Source organism: Delphinus delphis, chromosome X (genome assembly GCF_949987515.2).
Source record: "Delphinus delphis chromosome X, mDelDel1.2, whole genome shotgun sequence".
In the NCBI taxonomy this organism is placed as follows: domain Eukaryota; kingdom Metazoa; phylum Chordata; class Mammalia; order Artiodactyla; family Delphinidae; genus Delphinus; species Delphinus delphis.
The window spans coordinates 109,718,360-109,740,746 of NC_082704.1; the positions used below are offsets into that span (position 1 = coordinate 109,718,360).

General features: G+C 41.0%; 1 protein-coding gene across 10 annotated transcripts in view; it reads left to right on the forward strand.

The window, feature by feature from the left end:
- SH3KBP1 (SH3 domain containing kinase binding protein 1) overlaps positions 1 to 22,387 on the forward strand; it is a 344,807-nt gene that overhangs the window by 118,030 nt on the left and 204,390 nt on the right. For all 10 annotated transcript variants that reach the window (XM_060002844.1, XM_060002847.1, XM_060002846.1 and 7 more), the window contains exon 3: positions 18,324 to 18,447. In XM_060002844.1, coding sequence (XP_059858827.1) covers positions 18,324 to 18,447 — 124 coding nt within the window. The remainder of the gene's footprint in view (positions 1 to 18,323; positions 18,448 to 22,387) is intronic.

Sequence of the window (22,387 nt, forward strand, 5' to 3'; positions counted from 1 at the left end):
CCTGCATTGGCAGGCAGATTCTTAACCACTGCGCCACCAGGGAAGCCCGGAAATACATTTTTGAGAGTTCTGCCAGACCAGCCGCACTTAGGATTTGTTATACTAGGAAGTTTTTCCCTTTTAATACTCATCACCCCTCAGTACCTGGCCCTGTACAGGTTGGTGGGTGGGGTTCCCTCTCCTGCTGATAATCAGGGCCTGCAACCTTGGGACCCAGAGGCTCTGCCTTTATCCACAAGATCTCATTTGATCTTCAGAATATTTTAATCTCCCATTTGACAGCTAACAGAAGTGAGGCACCAAAAGTACGCCCTCGGCAGTGTCAGAGCCAGAACTTGAGCTGAAGTGTCAGCTTCCTGAGCCAGTGCCGCTACCTTTCCAAGCCCAGCTGCTCCTTAATGGAAAGAGAAGTATCAGTAGTGGGGCCTGAGTGCCAAATGCGTGGTCATGGCTGTACAGTGAGTCTAATTATGAGTGCCCGCCTGTTTCTCATTGCTGATGACTTCGGCCCTAGTTAGCCATCCTTTGCTAGAAGTATCTTCCAGTCTTACTGACTGTGTGTGCCATGTGCACATGTGCGCGTGCATGTGCGTGTGTGCGTGCGTGTGTGGGGGGGGGTGGGAGAGAGAGAGAGAGAGAGAGACTGATTTGTAGTTATGCTTCTAACTCCTTGTGATAATTAAAATGCTCCACCTATCATTCCTGTAAGCTTGGTATGATTATTTTTATTGCTACAGTATCTGTTTCCAAGAAATGTAAGAATTTCACCCCCCTCTTCCCACTCCTTTTGTAATATGAAATGCCTCATTACTTAGCAGTTTTCTGCTGATTGTACAGTTTAGCATTTGATCTTTTTGTTAACCACAGTCAGGTGACCACACACAGGGTAATTAGATTAACCTGCCCCTCCTCCTCTTTACTGAAACAACATAAAATCTGGTATTCTGTTGGCACATGCTTTCCTTAGATTAATGATCTTGGAGTTGCTGCATGGAAATTTGCATAGCTCCCTACAGCTCTGAGAAATGAGAATGCCCAGCTGTCTAAAAGCTTTAATCAGGAAATGAGCAAGAAATGACATTGTCTTGTCACAGGCTTGGAATAATGTATTCTTGACAATCGAGTGATCCTGGATGGAAATGTGTGTAAACAATCTTTCAACAACCAGTAAACAGGTGCTTTTTTGTTGGTAAAAATTCAAGGATTTCTTTACTTGGGAGTGGCTTTCAAATCGTTGGCTCTCACACTAGTCCCTTCTGGAAGTTTACTCTATGGTCATTTTCCTTGTCTCTCCTCTTTTAAATGGCAGTTTATGGAAGTTGACCTTTTGGAGCAAGGGAAGGGAAGCATTAGGAATGTACACGGTTTGTGGGCGGAGCGTGCTGTAACTGTCAGGCTTGGCTAGAGGACTGCCCGGTAATCAGTCCTCACCCAGCACTTCCCCTTTTAAAAATTGAATAAATTTGGTGTGTAACATTCTGTAAGTTTAAGGTGTACAACGTGTTACTTTGATACATTTGTGTATTGTAATATGGCGGCCAGTGTAGCGATATTTTTCACATTACATAATTATAGTACAGTATTATTGTCTGTATTCATTATACTATGGATTAGGTCTCTATGGCTTATTTACTTCTCATTACAAACTTGTACCCTTAAACACTGTCACTCTTATCACTACCCCCTATCCCCTGGCAAGCATCATTTTACTCTCTGTTTTTTATAAGTTTAACTTTTTTATTTTTTTAATTTATTTTTTATTGAAGTATAGTTAATTTACAATATAATGTTAATTCCTGCTGTATAGCAAAATGACTCAGTTATACGCATATGTACATTCTTTATATGTTCTTTTCCGTTATGGTTTATCCCAGGAGAGTGAATATAGTTCCCTGTGCTTTAGGACCTTGTTGAATTTTTAGATTCCACATATAAGTGATATCATACAGTATTTGTCTTTGTCTGACTTATCTCGCTTAGCATCACGTGCTCAAGGTCTATCCATCTTGTTGCAAATGGCAGGATAGCTTCCTTTCTCGTGGCAGAATAATATTCCATTGTATATGCACCACATAGTTTTTATCCATTCATCTACTAATGGGCATTTTGGTTGTTTCTGTAATCTTGGCTATTGTGAATAATGCTGTGATAAACATGGGAGTGAATATATCTCTTGAAATCCTGTTTTCATTTCTTTTGGGTATATGCCCAGAAGTAGAATTGCTGAATCATATGGTAGATCTATTTTTAATTTTTTGAGGAACCTCCATATTGTTTTCCATAGTGGTTGGACCAACTTTAGATTCTCACCAACAGTGTATGAGAGTTCCCTTTTTACCACATCCTCGCCAGCACCTGTTGTCCCTTGTCTTCTTGATGATAGCCATTTTGACAGGTGTGAGGTGGTATCTCATTGTGGTTTTGATTTGCATTTCCCCTATGTTAAGCATCTTTTCATGTGTCTGTTGGCCATTTTGTTGTCCTCTTTGGAGATATGTCTGTTTAGTTCTTCTGTCCATTTTAAAATCAGATTCTTTTTTTGAGTTGACTGAGTTCTTCATATATTTTGGAGATTAACCCCTTATCTAATATATGGTTTGCAGAATTTTTCTCCCATTATGTAGATTGTCTTTTGATTTTGTTAATTGTTCCTTTTGCATTGCAGAAACTTTTGAGCGGTAGTCCCATTTTTTTTCTTTAGTTGTTTGTACCCAAATTATTGCCAAGACCAGTATTGATGATTTTCTTCCCTACATTTTCTTCTAGGAGTTTTATGGTATCAGGTCTTATGTTTAAGACTCACTTCACTAATATGATAATCTCTAGGTCCATCCATGTTGCTGCTAATGGCATTATTTCATTCTTTTTTATGAGTAATATTCCATTGTGTGTGTGTGTGTGTGTGTGTGTACACACACACACACACACACACACACACACAATGGAATATTGTAGATATGGTAGAGAAGAGATGGTGTATATCTTACACCGTATATACCATATCTTCTTTACCCATTCATCTGTTGATGGACATTTAGGTTGCTTCCATGTCTTGGCTATTGTAAACAGTGCTGCTACGAACATTGGGGTGCATGTATCTTTTTGAATTAGAGTTTTCTTTGGATATATGCCCAGGAGTGGGATTGCAGAATCATATGGTAACTCTATTTTTAGTTTTTTAAGGAACCTCCATACTGTTCTCCATAGTGGCTGCACCAGTTTACATTACCACCAAGAGCATAGGAGGATTCCTTTTTCTCCACACCCTCTCCAGGCATTTGTTATTTGTAGACTTTTTACTGATGACCATTCTGACTGGTGCGAGGTGATACCTCATTGTAGTTTTGATCTGCATTTCTCAAATAATTAGCGATATTGAGAATCTTTTTTTAAATTAATTAATTAATTTTTGGCTGCGTTGGGTCTTCATTGCTGTGCAGGCTTTCTCTAGTTGCAGCGAGCGGGGGCTACTCTTCCTTGTGGTGCGCAGGCTTCTCATTGCGGTGGCTCCTCTTGTTGCAGAGCACGGGCTCTAGGCACACGGGCTTCAGTAGTTGTGGTTCACGGGCTCTAGAGCACAGGCTCAGTAGTTGTGGCGTGCGGGCTTAGTTGCTCCGTGGAATGTGGGATCTTCCCGGACCAGGGCTCAAACCTATGTCCCCTGCATTGGCAAGCGGATTCTTAACCACTGTGCCACCAGGGAAGTCCCTATTGAGAATCTTTTCATGTGCCTGTTGATCATCTGTATGTCTTCTTTGGAGAAATGTCTATTTAGGTCTTCTGCCCATTTTTAGATTGGGTTGTTTACTTTTTTGATATTAAGGTGTATGATCTGTTTGTATATGTTGGAAATTAATCCCTTGTCGGTAACATTGTCTGCAAATATTTTCTCCCTGTCCATAGGTTGTCTTTTCGTTTTGTTTATAGTTTCCTTTGCTGTGCAAAAGCTTTTAAGTTTAATTCAGTCCCGTTTGTTTATTTTTGTTTTTATTTCCATTACTCCAGGAAACTTTACTGAATTCATTGATGAGCTCTAGTAGTTTTCTGGTACTGTCTTTAGGATTTCCCATGTACAGCATCATGTTATCTGCAAACAGTGACAGTTTTACTTCTTTTCCAATTTGGATTCCTTTTATTTCTTTTTCTTCTCTGATTGCTGTGGCTAGGACTTCCAAAACCATGTTGCATAAAAGTGGTGAGAGTGGGCATCTTGTTCCTGATCTTAGAGGAAATGCTTTCAGCTTTTCACCATTGAGTATGATGTTAGCTGTAGGTTTGTCATTTGTGGCCTTTATTATGTTGAGGTATGTTCCCTCTATGCCCACTTTCTGAAGAGTTTTTAATCATAAGCGGATGTTGAATTTTATCAAGAGCTTTTTCTGCATCTATTGAGATGATATGGTTTTTGCTCTTCAGTTTATTAATGTGGTATATCACATAGATTGATTTGTGGATACTGAAAAATCCTTGCATCCCTGGAATAAATCCCACTTGATCATGGTGTATGATCCTTTACGTGTATTGTTGGAGTCAGTTTGCTAGTACTTTGTTGAGGATTTTTGCATCTGTGTTCATCAGTGATATTGGCCTGTAATTTTCTTTTTGTGTGTGTGTGATATCTTTGTCTGGTTTTGGTATCACTGTGATGGTGGCTTCATAGAATGAGTTGAGAAGTGTTCCTTCCTCTGCAATTTTTTGCAATAGTTTAGGAAGGATAGATTTTAACTCTTCTCTAAATGTTTGGTAGAATTCACCGGTGAAGCCATCTGGTCCTGGACTTTTGCTTGTTGGGAGTTTTAAAATTACTGATTCAATTTCAGTACTGGTAATTGGTCTGTTCATATTTTCTATTTCTTCCTGGTTCAGTCTTGGGAGATCATACCTTTCCAAGAATTTGACCATTTCTTCTAGGTTATCCATTTTATTGGCATATAGTTGCTCGAAGTAGTCTCTTATGATCCTTTGAATTTCTGTGACGTTGGTTGTAATTTCTTTTTCATTTCTTATTTTATTTATTTGTGCCCTTTCCGTCTTTTTTTCTTGATGAGTCTGGCTAAAGGTTATCAATTTTGTTTATCTTTTCAGAGAACCAGCTTTTAGTTTCATTGATCTTTTCTATTGTTTTTAAACTCTCTATTTCATTTATTTGTGTTCTGATCTTTATGATTTCTTTCCTTCCACTAACTTTGGGTTTTGTTCGTTCTTCTTTCTCTAGTTGCTTTAGGTATAAGGTTAGGTTGTTTATTGGAGATTTTTGTTGTTTATGAGGTAAGCTTGTTTTGCTATAAACTTCCCTCTTAGAACTGCTTTTGCTGTGTCCCATAGAGTTTGGATCATTGTGTTTTCATTTTCATTTGTCTCTACGTATTTTTTTGAATCCCTCTTTGATTTCTTCAGTGATCCATTGGTTGTTTAGTAGCATACTGTTTAGCCTCCACATGTTTGTGTTTTTTGCAGTTTTTTTCTTGTAGTTGATTTCTAGCCTCATAGCGTTGTGGTCTGCAAAGGTGCTGTTTTGCTGATAAAAGCATGCTTTTTTTGCTGATATGATTTCAGTTTTCTTAAATTTACCGAGGCTTGCTTTGTGGCCCAGCATGTGATCTATCCTGGAGAATGTTCCATGTGCACTTGAAAATAATGTGTATTCTGCTGCTTTAGGATGAAATACTCTATAAATATGAATTAAGTCCATATGGTCTAATGTGTCATTTAAGGCCTGTGTTTCCTTATTGATTTTCTCTCTGGACCATTATCTACCATCCTTCTTTGTCTCTTGTAACAGTCTTTATTTTAAAGTCTGTTTTGTCTGATATAAGTATTCCTACTCCAGCTTTCTTTTGACTTCTATTTGCATGCAATATCTTTTTCCATCCCGTCACTTCAGTCTGTATGTGTCTCTAGATCTGAAGTGAGTCTCTTGTAGGCAGCAAATATATGGGTCTTGTTTTTGTATCCATTCAGCCAGTCTGTGTCTTTGGGTTGGAGCAATTAGGCCATTTACTTTTAAGGTAATTATCGATATGTATGTTCCTATTGCCATTTTGTTAATTGTTTTGGATTTGTTTTTGTAGGTCTTTTTCCCCCCTCTTTTTTTTTGTTCTCTTCCCTTGTGACTTGATGACTATCTTTACTGTTATATTTGGATTCCTCTTTCTTTTTTGTGTGCACATCTATTATAGATTTTTGTTTTGCAGTTACCATGAGGTTTTTGTATAGGAGTCTATATTTTTATGCACTAGTTTTAAGTTGTTGATCTCTTAATTTCTGAGACCTTTTAGATACCCTGCATTTGTACTCTCCTCCCTTCACGATTACTATTTTTGATTTTATATTTGACATGTAATTGTTCTGTGTATCCCTTAACTGCTTATTGTGGATACACATGATTTTACTACTTTTGTCTTTTAACCTGCCTACTAGCTTTGTGTGTGCATAATATCCTACCTTTATTGTTTGTTTGCCTTTACCAGTGAACTTTTCCATTTTGTAATTTTCTTGTTTCTAGTTGTACCCTTTTCTTTTCTGCCTAGAGAAGTTCCTTTAGCATTTGTTGTAAAGCTGGTTTGGTGGTGCTGGATTCTTTTAGATTTTGCTTGTCTGTAAAGCTTTTGATTTCTCCATCGAATCTGAATGAGAGCCTTGCTGGGTAGAGTATTCTTGGTTGTAGGTTTTTCTCTTTCATCACTTTAAGTATATTGTGCCACTTCCTTCTGGTCTGCAGAATTTCTGCTGAAAAATCAGCTGATAGCCTTGTGGGAGTTCCCTTGTATGTTATTTGTTGCTTTCCCTTGTTGCTTTTAATATTCTCTCTTTATCTTTAATGTTTGTTATTTTGATTACAATGTGTCGTGGTGTATTCCTTGGTGGGTTAATCCTGTATGGGACTCTGTGCTTCCTGGCCTTGGGTGACTGTTTCCTTCTCCAGGTTATGGACGTTTTCAGCTATTATCTCTTCAAATATTTTCTCAGGCCCTTTCTCTGTCTCTTACCCTTCTGGGACCCCTATAATGTGAATATTAGTGTGCTTGATATTGTCTCAGAGGTCTCTTAAACTGTCCTCATTCTTTTCATTCTTTTTTTCTATTTCCTGTTCACCAGCAGTGATTTCCACCACTCTTTCTTCTAGCTCACTGATCTGTTCTTCTGCCTCATTTAATCTACTATTGATTCCTTCTAGTGTATTTTTCATTTTAGTTTTTGTATTCTTTAATTCTGTTTGGTTTTTCTTTATATTTTGTAATTCTTTGTTAAAAACTTCTAATTTCTTGCTCTGTGCATCCATTCTCCTCCCGAGTTCTTTGATCATCTTTACGATATTACTCTGAAGTCTTTCTCAGGTAGATTGCCTTGTATTTTTCCATTAAATTATTAGTCTTAGAAGTGGTTGTGACTGTAAAAATTAACATTCAGCTAGATGCATGTACTGTTTTCACTTATATCTGACACACAGTAGGTACTCAAATAATGGTTAAAAGAATATAGAGCTAATGATAATGGCTAACATTTATTGAGTGCCTGCTGGCCAAGATTTAGTGAGTGTCTGGGGATGAAAGATGAGTGAGACCTATTTCTTACCCCTGAGGCACTTACAAAGTAGCTGAGAGAGAGACTTTTGGACTCATACAGTGGTCAGTGCTGTGGCCGGGAATCCAGCAAAGGGCCACAGACGCACAGGCTCTTAATCATCATCAAAGCTGTTAAAAAGATGACAGGAAAAAAAGATGGAAGAAATGGCTGTTGGACCTTGGATGTCCCTTCTTCTTTTTTTCTTCAAGAGCGAGCTGTTTACCTAGCAAAACACCCAATAATTTATGTGTTTCAGATAGTACTGCTTCATGGAGTAGGTATGATGCTATCAGAAACATTTAAAATTTTTTCTGGAAGAGATTGATGGAGAAAGTGCCCACTCCTTGGGGAGCTCAATTTGACATTGTTTAATTAACCTTTTTGAGTATAATTAACCAATCCCAAACTGTTTAACTCTTGTAACTTGAACTCTGGGCACCAAAGCAGAATGTATTCTTCCCATGATAAAACTACAAGAAAGATTTAATATCGCCTCTTTATATGCATTTTATTTGTCTTTATCGGTTATTGTCATGCCATTAATTATAATTATATTTCCATAATGTTGAATTTTGTATGAAATAATTGAAAAAACAATTGATTATTGGGCCTGGCATGATTTCTCTCACATCTTAACTTTCCTGTGTCCCCTTCTTGATGAAATATGTGGACTGAAGAGCTTTCTTTAAAGCTTTGTATCTGTTCATATATACTGCTCTCACTGTGACTGGTTATGTTGGGATCTTTCAAATTAGCAGTGGAAATGATATAATCAAATTATATTAGGGGGCAGTGTCAATTTATCTCTTGTTTGCAGAAAAAGTAGCAGTCAATAGTCTAATGATTGGGAAATACTAAACACATTTTAATTATTAATTTTTAAGTCAGTTAAAATTTTGTCTAGCTAACAAAGGCACATGGTACCAATTAAAAGGGACAAAATATGTTTTCCCTGTCTCTCAGCCACCCTGTTTCCCCCTCTGAAGGCCTCAGTTATCAGTTTGTTATTCTGTATTACACAGTGAGGCATGCATACAAACTCACACAAATGCTTGCATACATTATTAGGCTTTTTACCTAGTAACATGTCTCAGTGTATATTCTTATTGGCACTTATGGACCAGCCTCATTCTTGGAGAGAGTTGCATGGTGTGGATTCATGGAACCAGTTCTCTAACTGACACACGTTTACATTCTTTCAGTCTTTTGCTAAGTTAAGCAATGCTGTAACCATTAATCTTGTACATATGCCACTTTGCACATGTGCAAGTGTATTTGCAGTTTGAATTCCTAGAAGTGGAAATACTGAGTCAAAAGGTGTAGGCATTTAAAATTTTGATAGATAATTGCCACATTGCTTCCCACAGAGGTTGTACCAATTTATACATCAGTTTATACTCTCAGTGGAAAGTACAAGTGGGTATCTTTCTCTACATCATTGCCAACATTATATTACCAATTTTTTTGATTGTTGCCGATATGACAGATAAAAACTATATCTTGCATATCAGTAGGGCTAAGAAATCCACTGGGTATCAGAGAGGTCCATTGAGAAACTTTATGATATTTAATATCAAGAAGAAAAGGTATCTTGTAATTAACAAGTTATTTACATCCCTCCCTATGTAGACTGTCAGCTTCTGGAGAGTTTTGTGCTTGCTGTTCTCTGTATCTCTCATACTTATTCTCTGTGTGAGTACCAGTTGTATGCCAGGCATTGTGCTACGTGCTGTGTAAACATTCTAACACAGAAGGTACAAATGCTACAATTTTCATTTAAGAAAATAGCCAAAAGGATTCAGGGTTGTTCTGTGTAGTGAGTACTGCTCAGATATGGTCAGATGAATCCCACTGTAATTTGCATTTCTCTTATGAGCATGGTTAAGCATCTTTTCATGTGTTTGAGTCATTTTTTTCTATGAATTGTCCTTTGCTATTTTTTGTTGGGTTATTGATCTCTTTGCTGATACTTTGTGGAAAGAGGTCTGTCTTTATAACAGGCAATATTCTCGTGCTTTGACTTTTGTCTTTCTTGATAAAGACTTTTGTCTTTCTTGTCTTTCTTGTCTGTCTTTCTGTGTTGTATTTATAGTTTTCTGTAATTCATCAACCCTTTCTTCTGTGGCTTCTGGATTCTGTGTCAGTGTCAAAGAGTCTTTCCCACTCTGAGATTGTAAAAATCTTTCTCTCATGTTTTCTTCTAGTGTTATTAAGGTTTACTTTTTAAATGAGTAAATTTATTTTGAATATCTAATACTCATAGTCTAAAAAGAAATGGTATTGCTTGTTTAAATAAATGAGGCACTCTGTGAATTTTCTTTTCTTTTCTTTTCTTTTCTTTTTTTTTGCTGTACGCGGGCCTCTCACTGTTGTGGCCTCTCCCATTGCAGAGCACAGGCTCCGGACGCGCAGGCTCAGTGGCCATGGCTCACGGGCCTAGCCGCCCTGCAACACGTAGGATCTTCCCGGACCGGGGCACGAACCCGTGTCCCCTGCATTAGCAGGTGGACTCTCAACCACTGTGCCACCAGGGAAGCCCTGAATTTTCTTACTCTATCTTCTTCCTACCACTCTTAAGCCAGATCTGTATCCTCTTAGGTGAGAAGTTGATTGTGATCCAGTGAGCACCAGTTGTATCATTGTAGGGATGATACAGATTTCCATGTTCTCATAGCTTTGGGCTGAACTGAAAATACTCCCCCTTGCCTGTAGATAGCTATCTTGCCCATAACACTCTGTGAAATTGGCCATTCATTTGACAAATATTTATTAAGTGCTCACTAAAGCATGTACAAACAGTTGGTTAGTATTGATACCCTTTGATCCAATGGTGGTAATCTAGCTGTTTAGCAGGGCATGGGCATATATAAAGGCATTGACTGTCATGCAGGTAATTGTGTCTTACATCAGGAAGCTATGTCATCTCTTCGGAACGTGAAGGTAGCCGGTCTTATATTTGTCCGGAATCTAGCACTGGCTGAGCTCTTTGCAGCATTCATTCCCATCCTGCAGGTCGAGAGCCTCTTGCCTGGGCTTGTGCTATTGGTGATTCTTGGGAGATAATACTACAAATATATAATAGTGTAGATAATGCAGTTGAAGATTTACATAGAGACATAACAATAGGTATCCTGTTACTTTAAAAGAATTAGTTTTGAGCTGAAAATATCTTAGGTGTCTTTATGATGATATTTCAGAGCACTTTTCTAAGTGGCAATGAAATTTGGAAATGTAAGAAAGCCATTGTGATATGAGACATCAATGTGGTTTCACTATGTACTTTTCAGGGGAAGTTATGAAATATTTCAAGCATTGGAAAAAGAAAGTGAATAACAAATACCAGTGTGTTCACCACTCTGCTTTATCATATCCTCATATTTTGCCATATTTACTTCAGATATTTTATATACATTTTCTTTGCAATTGTTTCTAATGAACTTGGCGCATTTTGTGGTTCAGCGGCATGGGTATTTCAAAAAATATTGTGGGGCTTCCCTGGCGGCGCAGTGGTTGAGAGTCCGCTTGCCGATGCAGGGGACACGGGTTCATGCCCCGGTCCGGGAAGATCCCACATGCCGCGGAGCGGCTGTGCCCGTGAGCCATGGCCACTGAGCCTGCGCGTCCGGAGCCTGTGCTCCGCAACGGGAGAGGCCACAACAGTGAGAGGCCCGCGTACCACAAAAAAAAAAAAAAAAAATTGTGATAATGAGATGTATTTTTTTAAAGAAATGGAGTCTTACAGGTAGAGCTGAAGCTCCCTTGGTGTCTACTATTACTTTCTGGATACTTGCCGTGTCTTCCCAGGTGTTTTGAGACTGACTAGCCTATTGTGAAGGGAGCCAAATTCTGGGAAAGCACAGTCTCTGCGAGCAGGGAATGTTCATGGGGTGGCTGCTTCTTAAACTTGCCCTTTGTGTGCAGAGCGGGCAGAAAGATATCATGCATGTGTGTGACGGGGGCGGGCTGGCGCTGTGCTCTTCCAGGATTCTGTATCTATTCAAAACTCTCTTGATCAGTAGATTTGGGGTAAGGGTTTGTTTCCTTTTATTTCCTGCCAGTGGTAATTTTGCAGAAAGATCTTCCATGAACTAGTGTAGGGGGCACTAGTACTAGTGATCCCATACCCACATCTAGCTCTAAAGGAAACCTTACCCTTCAGAAAGAAACAGACCGTGCTTGAGGGCAGGCGAGGGCAGGCTGACAAACGGTGCCTCTTCTCCCTGCCCTGCATCAGCCCTGAGCTTTAGGGGACCCTGCCCAGCCTCACTCTAATGCCAAGGGAAGCCCGGGACCAGCATTTCTTGCTGGTCAGGGCATCACCGAGCTCCCCTGGTATTAGTGGCACCAGCCTGCTCTGTGTGCCTGTATTCTTGGTGGCAGGAGACAAGGAATTATTGTGAGATGTGAGGAAAGCAGCTGAGGTGGAGAGGAGGGGCGCCTTGGAGGGAGCCGAGCCACTCAGCTGATTGTGTCAATTAGATGAGATGCCCCTTGGTTCACCTACTTGGTAGGGTGCATCTGGCATGTTCTGACCATTTATCCGCTTAATATTGATCCCAGAAGGCTTTCCACCCCCTGAGATGAATATTAAAACACCCAAGCACTAGCTTTTCTGGTTTTTGACCTCCTAGGATGAAATATTAGCACATTTTGATTGAAAAGAGTCTGTATTCTTCTGGTTTACGCATTTATGTTGTTCTTTTTACATTGAAATAGCATACAGTGAAGCGCAGAGATCTTAGAAATACAGCTCAATGAATTTTTAGGTGTTTGTACACCTGTGCAAACCATCACCCAGACCAAACTGTAGAACATTTCCATCCTCCCAGCAGGTTGTCTTGTACCCCTCCCAGTCAGTACCTTCCCAAGGGTAACTGCTATTCTGAGATCGCTCACCATTGATTAGTTCTGCCTGTTGTTAAACTTCACATAAATGGAATTGTACAGTATGTGATCTCTTGGGTGTGGCTTCTTTCACTCAGCATTCTGACTGTGAACATTCATCTGTGCTATTAGGTGTAGATCTCTCTTTTTTTTTTTGTAGCACTTACTATTTAATGGTGACATTAATAATGATAATGAGTAATCCATTTGTATACTACTCTCCAATTCACTCTTTAATCCTGAAGACACCTCTATGATGGTGCCAAACCATTTAGCGTTAGGCTTCTTTTAGGGATGACAAAGAGCTGCTTAGAGGCTTTCACTATTGCCCGCAAGGTCACCCACCTGATAAATGATGATGCCAGGACTGGTTCTGTTTTTTTGACTCACAGCAGCGTTCTTTCCATCCACTGTGATACCTCTGTCTTAACTTGTGTCAAGGTTGGTAGAAAACATAAAGGATGAGAGGAGGGAGGGGCCCCCCGACCAGACCTTCACTGATGTTTTACTGTGTAGTATTTTGGTTAATTGAAAGAAGTTAAGGTTCAACTGAGCCAACCCTCTAGCACCTGTATAGTATGTAATGGATGGGGGAGGGAGAGGCAAAGAGGTAGTTGACTGGGCTTGTCTACCAGCCACATCCAGGCAGTTCCACTTATCAGAAAACAGACGGTGCTAGTTGAGCTCCAGTTGTGTACAAATTATGCCTTTGCCCAGTGAGGCTGCTGTTTGCAGGCTGCTAAATGTGTCACAGAGAATTTTTGCTAGAGTGGCATTATTGGGGCTTCTTGGCCTCCAGATGTGGGTAAGCCATCTCAGACTCTGATCAGCATTCTGCTTTGGGAAGCAGAAATGGTGTGAATTCTCCTCTCCTTTCCCTCGGGGGGTCCTTGCAACAACAACTTGAGTGTCATTGGAGCATCGATAGTTTATTGATGGCCTCAGTTTTACTGTACAAGCCGAGTTTCCATTGTTAAGACATTAGCTTTGAGATAAACTGGGTTTCCTTTACCTCCTAAAGAGGTTTGCTGATACCCCGACTATTCTGTTGTGTTTTAAAGCAAGTAGAATCATTGCTGATTTATATATGTGGGCAGGTATGAATTTCTGTAAGCCCCCTTGGCCCACAGCTCTGGTCCAGGGTGTAGTCTCTACCAGTGAGATAGTAGGATCCATGTTCTTAACAAATGGTTAAAAGTCTAGGCCTTGTGGTTAGAAAGCTGAGACTGAGGGTTGGGGGCAAGGAATGCTCATACCCAGGAAGTCTATAGAGTCCCATGACCTGGATCAGAACCTCGGAGAGCTCCAGGTACAGGGATGCTGGCAGCTGTAGGCAGGCAGGAGTTAGTGCACTGCCAAGTCCACCCTCTTTTGCAGCAAAGAGCTTTTTTGTGTGGATGATAAGGGTCTTCAAGGATTTCAGCCTTTGTACTTGTGGGCTTATGGATAAAGCAATAAATCAGATTCTTTAGATGTGGAGGAAAGTGAAATTTTCCACTGGAGCCACCAGTGGGGTGATTTTGACTGTCCCTGCTATAGCCATGACACTAGTTCTTCCTGGGAGGTGAGGTGTAAGCAAGAGAGCTCTGCCTAGAAGGCCTGCAGCTGGATCCCACGGCCTGCCCTGCCCCCTACTAGCCTTGTAGCCTTTGGATGGTCTTGCATCCTCTCTGACTGAGTCTCATGATTCTTGTCTGAAAAAATATATCAGTCTAGAAAAAACAGGATTTCTTTCAGTAACAAAATGAAAATGTTATCGTGAGGAGCAGGCGAAAAAAGATCTGTTAAAGCACTTTAATTTATATAAGGCCTTGCGAGTGTAAGGTTGTGTCATTACCGGCATCGTCACCTATTTTTGGAGCCTACCAATAGGAGTCCATGACATCAGATGTCTATGAACATCAGGGTGTTCAAAAAATGCACTCCTACCTTGCATTTGCATGGTAATTGGTACCCTGGGGTCAGCATGTATGTCAGATAGTTTGAGCCAGAAGTGAGTACACAGGGACATGTGGCTTGCTGTGCAATTTGAAAACTTTTTGAAGGAAAGAGCTTGCCCTGTGGTCTTTTGGAAGTAACTGGAGGGTTTCAGTAGGAAAGTGACAAGAGCAGACAATTGTTTTAGGAAAGTGTCCCTTGAGGCAGTGTGGAGGTTGAGAGGGGAGGGGAGGGACTGGAGGCAGGCAGGACTTGGGGGGAAGAGTGGTTGAGAGATGAGCTCTGAAGCTAGACAGGTTGAGTTCCAATTCTGGCACCTACTTGTTTGACCTCGGACAGATTTCCTTAGCTCTCTGTGACTTGGCGTGTGCATCTGTGAATAGGGCTGTTATGCAGGTTAAAAGTTGCAATCCAGGTGCAGCTCTTAGAGGAAGCTTTGGCACATGGCAAGCTCTCAAATGTAAGCTGGTATTCATGTGTATTTTTTACTGTGGTAAAAATATATCTATAACATAAAATTTGCCATTTTAACCATTTAAAAGTACAGTTCAGTGGCATTAATTACATTCACAATGTTGTGCAACCGTCACCACTGTCTGTTTCCAAAATTTTTCATCACCCCAAACAGAAACTCCATAACCATTAAACATTAACTCTCATCCCCCCATCCCCTTACTCCCTGGTAACCTCTAGTCAATTTCTGCTTCTATGATTTTGCCTATTCTAGGTGCCTCATATACGTGGAATAAGACAATATTTGTCCTTTTGTGTCTGGTGTATTTCACTTAGCATGATGTTTTCTAGGTTCATTCATGTTGTAGCATTATCAAAATTTTATTCCTTTTTAAGGCTGAACAATATTCTATTGTATGTATATACCACATCTTGTTTATCTGTTCGTCTGTTGATGGACACTTGGGTTGTTTCTACTTTTTGGCTACTGTGAATAATGCTGCAGTAAATGTTGGCATACAAGTATCTGTTTAGGTCCTGCTTTCAACTCTTTGGGGTATATACCTGGGAGTGGAATTGCTGGGTCATACAGTAATTCTGTGTTTAACTTTTTGAGGAACCATCATACTGTTTTCCACAGTGACTGCACCATTTTACATTCCCAGCAGCAATGTACAAGGGTTCCAGTTTCCCCACATCCTCATCAACACTTGTTTTCCTTTAGAAAAAAACCTCCAAAAACCTAGCCATCTTAGTGGGAATGAAGGGGTATATCGTTGCGGTTTTGATTTGCATTTCCCTAGTGAATTATGATTTGAGCATCTTGGCGTGTGCTTACTGGCCATTTGTCTATTTTCTTTGGAGAAATATCTATTCAGGTTCCTTGCCTGGTATTCATGTTTTTAAGGCAGCTTGGGAGGAAGGAGAGAAACAGATTGAGGAAGTAGATAGAGCCCAACTGGGTGGCTGGTTAGATACGAAGGTTAACGCTGAGTTTTCCAGCCTGGGTAAGTGGGTTGATGATGGGCTGTCAAGCAAGATAGCTCCCGTCTCTCCCAGAGAAGGGGCCGGTTGGAGGGACGATGTTGGGTTTGGGTGGGACTGCGTTGAGCCTGGTGTACCTGGGTGTTGGGCAGATGGAGAGTCCAGGATGCACCGCCATGCCTACATGTCTGATTGGTGTCTTTGGAAAAATGCAGGGCATATTTTAAGTTTTCTCCTCCCTGCTTGAATCTAACAAGCAACTTAAGAAATTAGGTCATCATGAGGCTTACGTATCTGGCAAATGGGAACAATCATTGGAGGGACAACAGAATCTGAAACTTATGAAGCAACCTCTCTCCTGTTGCTCGTTTCTCAGCCCTTAAGCACCTGCATGATGAGATCAGTCCTTCAAAGCTCACGGGTTGCTGCTCTGAAGCCTTGGGTGTGAACATTCTTGGCAACCATAGCTTCTCAGGCCTTCTCCAGTGACTACCGTAGTCTGTCAAACATCTGCACCCCCTCACCCCTGCCTAACTGCATCGTGGTTAGTGCTAAGCAAGTGCTTACCATGTCACCTGCAACCCACTGAATTTCTCTGAATTACTCCTTGGCAAAATTGGATGTTGTATCACTGCGTTATGTTGTGTCTAGGTGGGAAATTTGTGTTTGCACAGTCATACCCGCCCTACAGTGGAGAGTGATGTTTGAGCAACTTCTCTACCCCCAAAGAAGCAACGATTGGGGAATGAGGCCCTGTGGTGCCTTGTTTACTTCTAGAGCCATAGCAGGCTGGCAGCCATCACTAAGAAAGCATCCTTTCATGCGGCTCAGGCTGGCAATGTTTGCAGATTGTCCCCTGATGCCATCTGCCTGTGAGGCTGCAGAAACCCCCAGCAACTGCTGTTCTAGCAGGTGCCGGGGCTGCTGAGGTGGGAGTGCGTGTACACACACACGCATGCACACCGCTTTGTGCTGGGTTGGCCTGAGCCGCCAGCTGAAACTCTCAACCCAGCAGAGCACCAACCGCAGTTGCTGGTTTCCGGTGAGGCCCTCATGAGGGAGAGAGGGCGAGGCTGTTGTGAACAGAGCCAGCAATCGGGGAATTGGATACGGTAACTAACGCTCGGGTGTGTAGGAAGCTGCCAGGCGGTGGCTATGTTTTGACAAGCTTTTGTTCTGTTTTTTCCACCTCTGCCCAGGCCAAATTGTAGCCTCCCACCAAATTTTCCATCTTCATGTTCATTCATAGAAGGACCCATGTCCAATTCTTGTCCCAGGCTCTTTCTAGAGAACACATCTCTCATCTTTGAGTCCTTCCTGCCACCCAGCCGTGCTTTGGCTCTAGCCCCTTAGCTTTCTCTTTTTCCCAAGTCAGTGTGATCATGGATGCAGACAAGCCCAGAACCCACCCTGCCCAGATCCGCACTTTGTGAGTTACTATCATTTCCGGCTATTAATGCTTTTGGAAAAAAATATGTAAATTATTCGAATATCAATAATTTGAAATAATTGTATCAGGCATCAGGTTTTAAAAATCCAGATCTTAATGGAGCTTTGATAAGAGACCACCTGGTGTAAACTTTTTCTGTAAAGGGCCAGGTAGTTTTCGCTTGGATGTCTGTTCCAACTACTCAACTCTGCCGTTGTAGCATCAAAGCAGCCATAGGAAATACCTAAACGAAATGAAGGGGATTGTGTTATAATGAAACTTTATTTACAGAAACATGTGGTGGGCTTAGTTTGCCGACCCCTGGCTTAGAATGATCGTCTTTATTTTATTTTATTATCTTTTATAGTTTTCTCTCTGAGGGATTAAAAAGCCAGAGGAACTTGGTAACTGTAAATGAACTGAAATCATCTTCTTTTGGGTTTAGCATAATTGTGAGCACAATGGTGATTTGGGAATATACTTCTTTAAACCCCTGTTGGGAAGAATAGAAACCAGAAGACCTTTGAGGGGCGATTCTGCTTGGCCAAAGATTGTCATTGTTCAAAAAATAGAACAGGCTATCATTTGGAGCTGTATGGTGGCCTTTTTGATCCCTTGGAATGACCATAGTCACAGAAGGTTGCATTGTATTGGACATTATTACATTTTATAGGACCAGGTGCTTGTCTAATAAATGTAAGGAAAACAAACTACAACATACAGGAAATGGTGTTTTAAAAACGTTTTGCTGACAGGGAGATCGGCTCAGTGCTTTGTGACCACCTAGAGGGGTGGGATAGGGAGGGTGGGAGGGAGACGCAAGAAGGAGGGGATATGGGGATATATGTATAGGTATAGCTGATTCACTTTGTTATACAGCAGAAACTAACACACCATTGTAAAGCAATTATACTCCAATAAAGATGTTAAAATAAAATAAAATAGAATAAAATGTTATGCTGAGTTGAGGTCACTATAGTTCATTTCCAGAAAGCTGAAGCTTAACATAGTCAGAGACATTCTAAAATGTTAAACTACAATCTTGTTTTCCTTTTCTCTGTCCTCACAGGAAATAAAGAAAGAGATGAAGAAAGACCCTCTCTCCAGCAAAGCTCCAGAAAAGCCCATGCACGAAGTGTCCAGTGGAAATGCGTTGCTGTCTTCTGAAACAATTCTAAGAACCAACAGGAGAGGTATGGCAAAGAAGAAAGAGCCCCTCCCCACACACAAACCCAAACTGGAAACTTCTGGGTGAACTGTATCACATTTTGCATTGCTGGAAAATTGAATGGCGTTTGCCCTTTTGTTTTTGATTTTTGTATAAATTTGGGGTGCATACACACTCACACACACGGCAAGTAATGATCCAATAACTATACTAAAGGGAACTAATAAAAAAATTTTCTTGACAGTGGGAAAGTAGACTAAATTTGTAAACGATGATTTTTCTAGGACTTTAGCTTTCGCTTTCGTATCTATTTTTTTTTTGGCTGAAGGGTGACTTCAGAGAACACTGTGATGCCAGCTGAGCCGGGCACGTCTGGCCATGCTCTCTTTTTAATGTAAGGGCAGGCTTTAGCAGGGTCTTTCTCTCTCTAACCGCTGGGCTCCGCCTTGTCTCTCTCGGTTTAGGAGGCAGTATTTACAGAGATATAGCTCATCCATCCATGTGTCTAACCAGGAAACCTTTCACCATCTTGTTTCCCCCTTCTGAGGCCTCAAGGCAGATTTTTCAGGTATCAGCTTGTTGGAGTTTTGTTTTCTCCCCTATCTGCCCTTTGTGACATTGTTGTGTGAAATGGTAGGAGAGATTCTATAAGATGGCAGAGACAACCCGACTCAATTCTATACTGAAATGGAAACTGGATTGCCTCAGTTTCTCCCGAGCCCATCCTCCCCATGGACCAGGCCGGGTGCACACTGAGCACGCCCGAGGTAGATTAGCTTTCAGCTGCAGGCTTTTCAGGGGCTTATTACTTCCTTAAAGAGAAACATAGAGCTGTTCAAAAGCAGGAGCCGGAAATGTATTAGCAAAGAGTTCCATTAAAAGGAAAAAAAAGGCAAGTTTACATAACCATGGGGAAGAACAGCTAATCTTTCATCAAATTTAGGCTGCAGAAGAATTTGTCCAATAAACTGTCCATTGATCATAGTGCTTGAGACTTCAGCTTTGTGTCTGTCTTCCTTCCTGCTTCTTCCTCTACCCCCTCCAGCTGCCCTGGGTTACATTTCCTTTTTTGAATTATTCAGATGAAATATTGGCTGGAGGCCCACGCTGTTTAGCAGCTATAGGATTTTCTTTCTTGTTTTTTTTTTTTTAAACCCCATCCTGCCAATGGAGGGGATTTCCCATGTTAAGAATTTTTAGGCCTACCTAGCTCTAAAACTATAGTCATCCCCCAGAGCACCTCCTGCATTCTTGCAAATAGGTTCCAGAACTCCTGAGGCCTGCCCTCGTTGGACTTGGAGAGCTAGAGTTCCCTTGCTGATCTGAGCCTCTCCCGTTTCTCCTGATGCTCCTTGGGTCAGTGGGCCGAGGAATGGCATACACGTAGACCAGCGGCAAGGCCTCTCTGGCCAGCCTTGTTTTTGTAAAGCAAATAAGAGAATTAAGGTAATTCATTAATTTAACAAGATAAGGGATTAATTAAGTTAAGGAATAAAGGTGATTATCCAGGTAAGTTCGACAAAATTACCTGAGAGCTTTAAATCAATGAAGGAATCGAACTTTTTAGATAATTGTCTCTTTACAACGAAAAATCTGACCTTTGAGGTCCCCTACAGAATTTTTCAGTAACCAGAAAATGGCATTAAAGGGACCGGCTTACTGACTTAATGTTTTCTTTCTAAGCCTCCACCTTAGGCCGACAGCCTGATTATGACCAGCTTTTTACTCTTAGGTCCTAATCTGCCAGTGGCTCTGAGACCATAGCACATGGGGGCGTCCTGTAAATATGAAACACATAACAAACCATCTTCATTCTGGCCCAGGCTTCATACTGACCCCCGGGTCACCTGGGCCACACATAAATTTCCAGTTGAAGGGAAGAATTGTGTACCAGGGCCAGTGCCGTCTTTGGCCCCGCCCCCACCCACCAGAGCTAACAATATCCTACTGCTCCTTATAATAAACAGCAGGCTGGATTGATTGGCCTTGTCAGGCCACATAAATAGTTCATTGTGCTGAGCTCAAAAGCTACATTTTTTTCCCACCCCAAATCAGTGAAAAACCACTTTTTCTCCCCCTTAGAACAAGGATCAGAGGCTAAATCTGTGGGACGATTCTAGTCACTTGTAAACACTTCCGTCCAACTAATTTTTCAAGTTTTATGAGTTATCATAAATGACCGAAGCCTCCTCCTTCCCTTTGTTTCCATCAGGCTTTGTCCCTAGAAATCTCTTGGATGTTTTTGTCTGTTGCTGTTGTTATGGAGGGAAGTTGCTTTCAGAGTTTAGTAACAGGCTAATTTGATTCACTAACATGGGATTTTCTTATAGTATATGAGTCCACCTTGTGATTCAGCCTTGGACCCTGTGTGAATTTGGTAGAATTAACACAGGTTCTTTTTCTTCATCTTTATCAAAGATGAGATGACTGTTCACTTTATATGGGCCATATCATTTGATGCAGGCTTAGCAATGGTTTAATAAAGAAAGATTGAAGTCTATTTCTATGAAAAGTCTGAAATTGAACCGTTTCATTGTGTCCTGAACTTGAGATACACTGAGCTGAAGAAGTTTGCCCAATTGTGTCCAGCGATTTTTGCGTTGGGGACGTGCCTCACTTTGCAGCAGGGGTGAATGGGTTGTAGTAGCTCACAGTGTGGGATGAGCTCGCCCTCCCCAGGCACCTGCATAAGGTCAAAAGATATTCTACATTTGAAGGAGGCTATTCATAGCCTTGAGAAAAGGCCAGGACCATGGAAACATTAGTTTGGGGACCGATTAGTTTCAGTTTTCAGCTTTAACCTTTGCAGATCTCTACAGAGTTGATTTAGGGAGGTACTGGAATGACTCCACAGGCTTTTTATTTGAGAAAAAAGATGTGACTGAAATTGAGAGAAAGAGAGAGAGAGAGAGAGAGGGAGAAGATCATCCAGTTGGCTTGGCAGCCATCAGCTATATATTCCAGACATTAGCACTGTTGAGGACAGTTATGTCTGCTCTCACCCTTGGCCACTTCTCTGGGCTTTACCCAAGTCACAGTGAAGGAGCTTCCTGGTTAAGACAAGCTTTCCGCAAGGCTTAAGAGGTCATTTTTAAATTTAAACTTGCAGCATGGATGTTGTATATCCTAAAGTTATCCCAGACTCCAGAATGTTGACAAATTGCAGCCAGAAAATCTAAAATTTTTTCTTAGAGCCAGAAGTCATTCTCATGAACCAGAAAGAAAAACGTTGTCTGTTTCCTTCTGAGAATGATTTATTCTTTTGTTTCTTCTATCATTGAACCCATATAAGAGAGTGATGGGCCCTTCTAAAATGGAACTTTGCTATATGGAAGAATTTTTTTAAAGATATTCATACCTCGCGTTTCAAACCAAAATTGAACAGAATAGGTACTTAGCAGTTAACAGCAAATACAATAAATATATCCTTAAAAATGAGCAAGGAGGATTTTGTTCATTTGAATATGGACTCTTTTCTACTTGAAGTAAAATGGAATAAAAAAATCTTTTGGTTTCATCCTTATAAGGGTTTCCCAATCAACTTTATCCATGTGATAGGTTAAGTGTCCAGGCTGGAATCAATACCCTGCTGGCCTGTGTGAGGATCAGCTTCTATTTCAGGGCTGTAGTTTCCCAGTTTTTGCACTGTTAGCAGACCTCATGGGGCAGCTGCCTCTCTCTGAACCCCTCCTGCTGCCTATAATTTTGGACATTGTTCCTTACTCACTTTGGGGTGGGTACTAACAGACATTCAATTACACATGTTTACTGTGTGCCTACTATGGCCCTGGCCCTGTGCTAGGTGCTGGGGCAGATAGAAAAACTAGAAAACACCAGCTGGTCCTGCCTCTAAGCAGTTCCAATCTATTGTATCACTTGGGAAATGTTGAGAAAGTGCTGCACATTCCTTGTATCTTTTTCCTGGCAAGGTGGGGATATGTCTCTTATTTACTTCTGTCATTCTG